The sequence below is a fragment of the Macaca thibetana genome, chromosome 4 (genome assembly GCF_024542745.1).
Source record: "Macaca thibetana thibetana isolate TM-01 chromosome 4, ASM2454274v1, whole genome shotgun sequence".
Taxonomy (NCBI): Eukaryota; Metazoa; Chordata; class Mammalia; order Primates; family Cercopithecidae; genus Macaca; species Macaca thibetana.
In genome coordinates this window covers 158,030,536-158,037,100 of record NC_065581.1, presented here as the reverse complement: position 1 = coordinate 158,037,100, position 6,565 = coordinate 158,030,536, and the positions used below count along the sequence as shown (strand labels likewise).

At 42.8% G+C, this 6,565-nt stretch overlaps 1 protein-coding gene across 2 annotated transcripts; it reads right to left on the bottom strand.

Annotated features, from left to right (window-relative positions):
• Nucleotides 1–959: 959 nt before the first annotated feature.
• Nucleotides 960–6,100, bottom strand: MRPL18 (mitochondrial ribosomal protein L18). 2 transcript variants are annotated; one of them, XM_050789239.1, is made up of 4 exons: nucleotides 5,976–6,100; nucleotides 5,488–5,674; nucleotides 1,883–2,114; nucleotides 960–1,345 (listed from the first exon to the last, which is right to left on the bottom strand). In XM_050789239.1, the coding sequence occupies exons 1-4, from the start codon at nucleotides 6,022–6,024 to the stop codon at nucleotides 1,274–1,276; spliced, it is 540 nt and encodes a 179-aa protein (XP_050645196.1). In that variant the 5' UTR covers nucleotides 6,025–6,100; the 3' UTR covers nucleotides 960–1,273. The 2 variants fall into 2 exon arrangements, with proteins under 2 accessions (XP_050645196.1, XP_050645197.1); XM_050789240.1 differs by having other exon boundaries at nucleotides 1,278–1,345; nucleotides 2,032–2,114.
• Between the last annotated feature and the right edge of the window lie 465 nt (nucleotides 6,101–6,565).

Here is a 6,565-nt window from a genome sequence, read left to right as displayed (position 1 = left end):
CCACCTCCTGAGTTCAAGCGATTCTTTCAGCTAAGCCTCCGGAACATCTGAGATTATAGGCATGCACCACCACGCCCAACTCATTTTTGTTTTTAGTAGAGATACGGTTAAACCATATTGGCCAGGCTGGTCTCGAACTCCTGGCCTCAAGTGATTCAACTGCCTCAGCCTCCTAAAGTGCTGGGATTACAGGTGTGAGGCACTGCATCCGATCTTCAGTTATACTTTTAAATGCCTCCCCGGGACATTAAGTAAGCAAAAGGGGAGTATTAAGCCATATGATTCTGAGGCCTCTCAGAACCAATCCTACTTCATAGAGATTTGTATTCTATTTAAAATAACACAATGAATACTCAAATTGGCAGAAGTAACATATTTCACTTCTAAACAAACGTGTAATTGGGGTATACATTTAAAAAATTGGAAAATAATGCTCTAGAAGCCACCTTAACTGCCTACAGGTTTTTTCCTCACATTTATCAAATAGCCAAAAATTAACACCTTCATCAGCTCCTTTCAGAGAACTGCCATGATTCCCATCGACCCAAGCTCAAAGTTTAGATTAACTTGCATGCATTTCAAGTTTCATCTCCTAATAAAATGTTCACTTCATGGCAAATTGAGCGCCCACTAACCCCATCCATTCCACCTCTGCTTTCAGTTCCTCATGCCACCTCCTTCCACTTTCAAATTTGTTTCTCTTACTGTTGGGAACCAAGAGTCCAAGTGAGGTTGGCATTTGGTCCTTTCATCTTCACATACTGCCTGTTCTATAAGCTTAGACTGATGTTGACATTTCCTATTTTAAAAAACACCCCACACTCTGAGCAGCAAACAACTATCATTCACTGAGATCACTCGCCATGAACTAGACACGGTAATAAGTACTTTACATAAAACCTCGTATATGCTCCACTGCCACAGTGAGCTCAGACACAAAATGTCATATAACCAGAAAATAAGAGTTCATAAGATGCCTTTATTTTGTAATTTATAAACAACTTCTGACTTGCCCTTTGAAAGTTAATTATAATTCATGACTGCTTTTCTTAGATGCTTCTGAAGCCCAAGACAGGGGCAGAATGTAGTTCTTGATTTAAAAAAACAGAAAGGGGAGGAGGATGACCTTAACTACAAATAATATTCCACTGCAACATTATTGCTGTAAAACTTCCAAGCTGGCTGTTCTTCCAGATGCTCTCTTTTGATGGCTGTAGTGGCTGACAGTTTTATATTTACATGTTCAAAACAATTAATGCTTCCATTTATTCATTTATTCATAGATTCTCTGAGGTTCCCGTAGAACCACACCACCTTCTGTCATGGCACTTTGTAGTCGTTTCATCTGGTTTTGAAGATCAGAAAAAAAAAGAAAAGATTAAGTCAGCAGCACCAGTAGGCTGAAAATACTTTCACTTTCCAAAAGACAGAAATAAATTGATTTGTTCTTGCTAACTTCCCAGCCTACAATGGTTTTTCAGAAAGTAATCTTAATAATGACATAATTAAGTAAAAAGGAAATGTAGAGATGTCAAGGTTCAGTAGCATTTCAAAATATCGTATGGACAAGATGTCAATATATGAACAGGAAATATAGTGGCTGACATCATGGACTACAGATTCAGTCACCCTGGGTTTGAAATCCACCATACATTGACTCTGGGCAAGTAAGCCTCAGTTTATTTCTGTATAGAATGAGAATACTAGTCCCTACCCCATGGACTGATGTGAGGATTAAATTAAGTAGCACTGTTGAGTACTCACCAAAGGGTCTGACACATGGAAAGTATTTGCTAAGTAAAAACTGTTATTATTATGTAAGTTATCTAATGCCAAGAATTAACACAATACCTTTTCAATAAGTACATGAAAACAAAAATACCGAGTCTGAGGCTGCCTCCCATGGGGTTGGTTGGTAGACCATGAAGTTGATTCCCGCCTCTAAGCATCTCTGTGCCAGTACTCGTCCTATACTCTCACAAGCCACCACATTTCTGGTACTATAAAGGTGCTTTTTAATAGCCCATTCACGAGTGGATGCCGAAACCACAACCTTGCCATTTTGATGCTCCACAAGTGCTTCTACATGACGCTGAGTCCTTATAACTCGCAACCTAAATGGGGTGAGAAGATAAAAAAATCACAGAAGAATCTGTATCCTAAAGTTACATTAATTCAGGTGAATAAATGACTAAATATTTTTCAACAATCCAGCGTTTGGTTAATTTACTTCAACATATTTAACTTGGATTTTGCTTGGGAAGTGTTTTTCCTCTGCCTTTATGAGAATATACTCAATAATAACAAACTAAATAGTTCAATTATCATGAAGAAATTTGTTTCTGAAGAGCTGAGTTTTTACTTACAGATCTACTTCAAAAAGAGATTTGAAGAGGCAGACCTAAGTTACTGAACCTACGCATGATGTGGATATACTTACTCCTTGCTTTTATTTTACAGCTAGTACCAAAATAAATATAAGACAGAGCAAAAATTTAAATGTAAAAACTGAAATCATAACAGTACTAGCAGAAAACATTAGATTTTTTAAAATAATCTCAGGTATGCATATTTAAATATGACATCAAACCATGTCATATGGCTTTATTTTTCAGAGACAGGGTCTCTCACTGTCACCCAGTTTGGAATACAGTAGTGCAACCACAGCTCACTGTAGCCTCAAACTCCTAGGCTCAAGCAACTCTCCTTCCTTAGTCTCCCAAGTAGTTGGCATTACAGGTGCATGCCACTGCACCAAGCTAATTTTTATTTTGAAGAGACAAGGTCTCACTATGTTACCCAGGCTGGTATCAAACTCCTGGCCTCAAGCAACCCACCCTTCTCAACTTCCCAAAGCACCGGGATTACAGGCATGAGCCACTGTGTCCAGCTTCATATGGTCTTTTTTTTTTTTTTTGAGACAGGGTCTGTCTGTGTCTTAGGGTAGAGAAAAATCACAATCTCTTAAACCAGGAGTCAATGATCTTTTTCCACAAAGTGCCAAATAGCAAATATTTTAGGCTTTCTAGGCCACACAGCTTCTGTTGAAACTGTTCAACTCAGCCACTGTAGTGCTAGAACAGCCAAGTGATGTGTAAACAAATGAGAATGGGTACAGCTATGTCCTAACTGTGTTCTAAGAACTTGTGGGCAATGAAATTTGGTTTTCATTTAATTTTCACAAGTCAAAAAATATTATTTTGATTTTTTTTTAACTTAAAGTAAAAACTATTTTTTAGCTCACAAGCTATCTTTGGCCCATGGGCCATAGTCTGCTGACCCATCTTAAACCATTTGTTCAATGAAGGGCCTGATTCATTATGTCAAAGGTCATTTCCTACTATAACATTCTGAAATTCTCTGCTTTTAATATTGCGAGTAGGGCAGACAGAGAAAAAAAAGAAAATATATCTCTAGTTATCTAAATGATCCAAATATTAAGTGAAAGTAATACGTTGGGCCTGGGCGCAGTGGTTCATGCCTGTAATCACAGCACTTTGGGAGGCTGAGCCACGCAGATCTCTTGAGCTCACAAGTTCGAGACCAGCCTGGGCAGTGGTGAAACCCCATCTCTACAAAAAATAGCAAAATAATAATAATAATAAATAAATAAATGAATTAGCCGGCCATGGTGGTGCGTGCCTGCAGTTCCAGATGCTCAGGAGGCTGAGATGGGAGAATTGCTTGAGCCTGGGAGGCGGAGGTCACAGTGAGCTGATACCGCACCGCTGCACTCCAGCCTGGGTGACACAGCCAGACCTTGTCTCAAACAAAATAAAACAAATTAGCATGCGCCTGTAGTCCCAGTCACTCAGGAGGCTGAGGTGGGAGGATTGCTTGAGCCCAGGGAAGTCAAGGATGCAGTAAGCAGGTTATCATACCACTGCATTCTAGCCTGGGCAACAGACCCAGACCCTGTCTCAAAAACAAACAAAAAAGAAAGTAATAGGTTGGGTGTTTCAAAAGATCTTTAGCCTTAAGATCCAGATTATTTAAAAATTGAACTGCCTATCCCTTTCTTGAAAGACTCCCTCCTCTATGAGTAAAAATGTATCACAGCAACTGTAACACATCATTATCCCCATTCCACTTTCCACTATGAAACTTAAGACTTTTGGTGACAGGGATAACTTCTACTTTATCTTTGTGCCTCCTGAATCTAACACAATGCCCAGCAAGTGATATAGGTACAATGTTCGGTCAATAAATAAATAATACATCACATAGTTATGATTTCCAACTTACTCTTATACCTTTATATAGCCCTTAAAGTCCTTAAGAAATTCTAACAAATCCTCACCAAGGAGATCAGCAGCAGAGAAACCTGATAAACACCTACATGCTGTAGTATAGTCGTAATAACTTAACGTCCTGGCTCTGAGGTCAGTCAGAACATACATGAATCTTAGCTCTGGCACTTATTAATCATGTCTCCCTAAACCTCAATTTCTTTGCTCCTGTAAAATGGGGGAAATAACTGCTTCATGATGTAATTTTAAGGATTAAATGAGAAAATATAAAGCAAGTAGCATAATTCCTGGCAAATATAAGTGTTCATTAAACAACCACCTTTATAACAAAGTATCTCATGTCATGCTAGATTCCTAGCTGGTCTTTCTTCTATTCCTGTTACCTTAAAAATTTAGTCTTCCAAAAACCAGCCAGAATGATTTTTATTTATTTATTTATTTTTTAAAGACAGAATCTTGCCGTGTCGCCCAGGCTGGAGTGCACTGGTGCAATCTCAGATCTCTGCAACCTCCACCTCCTGGGTTCAAGTGATTCTCGTGCCTCAGCCACTGGAGTAGCTGGGATTACAGCGTGCACCACTATGCCCGTCTAATTTTTGTATTTTTAGTAGAGACGGGGTTTCACCATGTTGGCCAGGCTGGTCTCAAACTCCTGACCTCAGATGATTCGCCTTCCCTGGCTGGCTTCCTAAAGTGCTGGGATTACAGGCATGAGACACCGCGCCCAGTCAGAAAGATCTTGCAAAACTAGTTCGGGGTCAAGCTTTAAATCCTCTCATCGTTTCCCACTACAATGAAAATAAAGTCTAAAGTGCTCATCCTGACTTACAAAGTTAATGATCTGTCGCCTCCTTACCCCTCCATGTTCATTTCAGGCCATTCACCCTCTGCCCATTGAGCTTCACATCCACAAGTCCTTCAGTTCCTCAAACACCCCAGCAGTTTCCTCTGCTAGGAATGCTCTTTCTGGCAGATGACTCGGCTTCTTCCTTTCAGATCTCAGCTTCTTAAATGTCACCTCCTCAGACAGGCCTTAGTAGGTATCCTGTCCGCTACTCTAACATCCTCTTTAAATATCCGCCATCACACCTATTTGCTGTTTGTTCCAGCCCCTCCGCGAACCCTGCCTCTACCCGCCGCATGGCAGCTACCTGGGAGACAGCCTGGCGTTGAACGAATTAAAATAGTCCGTAGGGTGCAGTGTCCTTCTCTGTCAATCACAAGCAGATTTAATTACCTGTGCCAGAACTCACGGGAGGGCCACACCGTCCGCCAGCCCCGCTCTTTCCTGGCTACAGATAGAAGCTCCAGGTTCCGGGGGTTCCGATTGGTGAACTCTGGGGCGACAGCTTCATTTTCCACAGGGTGCACTTCAGGCTTCGCCGCCGGCTTGGAGCTGGTTGAGAGGGCTGCGAACCTGCACCCTGGGCAACGGAAACAACCGCACGGGGCTTAAAAATGACGGATACGGACAGCGCACGAACTCGCTCTAACGTCTATCCCCTTTCACACCCCCAGTCTTCAGGCCCAGGGGACGAAAAATACGTGTGCCCACAGGGTGGAATCAGCACTGACCCCGTCCTTAACTTCCTACTGAGGTGTTCGCAGTGCTGCGAACTCTTATTTCGACGTGGCACGTCGAATATACCAATAGAATCCGCACGTTCCAAAGTACTGTGCAGACCCTGGCCAATCAGCTGGGCGAAGGGGGCCAAGACTAATTACCAGGGTTCCTGCAAACGGAGAACCCCCAGAACCGCGACCGAAGCGCCATCGCTGAGACGATCTCGGAAAAGCCTTGCCTCTTTTTCCTCACGCACGACTCACTCGCTCGCCTGCCGCAATCATACGAAGTCAGAGCCTTTGGTTGCCCTAGATCCCCAAACTCTCCACGCCAGACGCCCCCGACCCGGAAGTAGAAAGTCCTCCGCCACTGAGTGGCCAGGAGGAGGCTCTGTTATCCGGCAACGCCAATCACCGCTCACGTGGAGGGGCACGCAGGCCCTGGAACCCACCAATCACCTCGTGGCTACGCCCACGACCACGCTTTTTGCTGAAGTCCAGGGTCAAAAGCACCCACAACTTCAACTAACCGTATTTGAGTTGTCTACTAAGAGATCTTGGGCGGTCATTGACTGGTCCATACACACCCCTACTGGGCACCGCGTAGAAATGAGGCAGGGCACGGTGCAGTTTTCGCTTTAAAAAGGGTAGTTGTCTTCCTCGAACCAAAAATTTTCCCGTATGGCCCGCTGGAAAAACTGCCCCGTCCCACCCAGGTTCGCGCCCCTAAACTTATACTCCTGAGGCCTGGA

Coding starts and splice junctions, on each gene's coding strand:
- MRPL18 (XM_050789239.1), bottom strand. CDS start 6,024: ATGGCGCTTCGGTCGCGGTTCTGGGGGTTCTCCGTTTGCAGGAACCCT. Junction 5,675..5,975: donor CTCCGTTTGCAGGAACCCTG/GTAATTAGTCTT, acceptor TCCGTTGCCCAG/GGTGCAGGTTCGCAGCCCTC. Junction 1,346..1,882: donor GGGAGGCAGCCTCAGACTCG/GTATTTTTGTTT, acceptor CTTCAAAACCAG/ATGAAACGACTACAAAGTGC.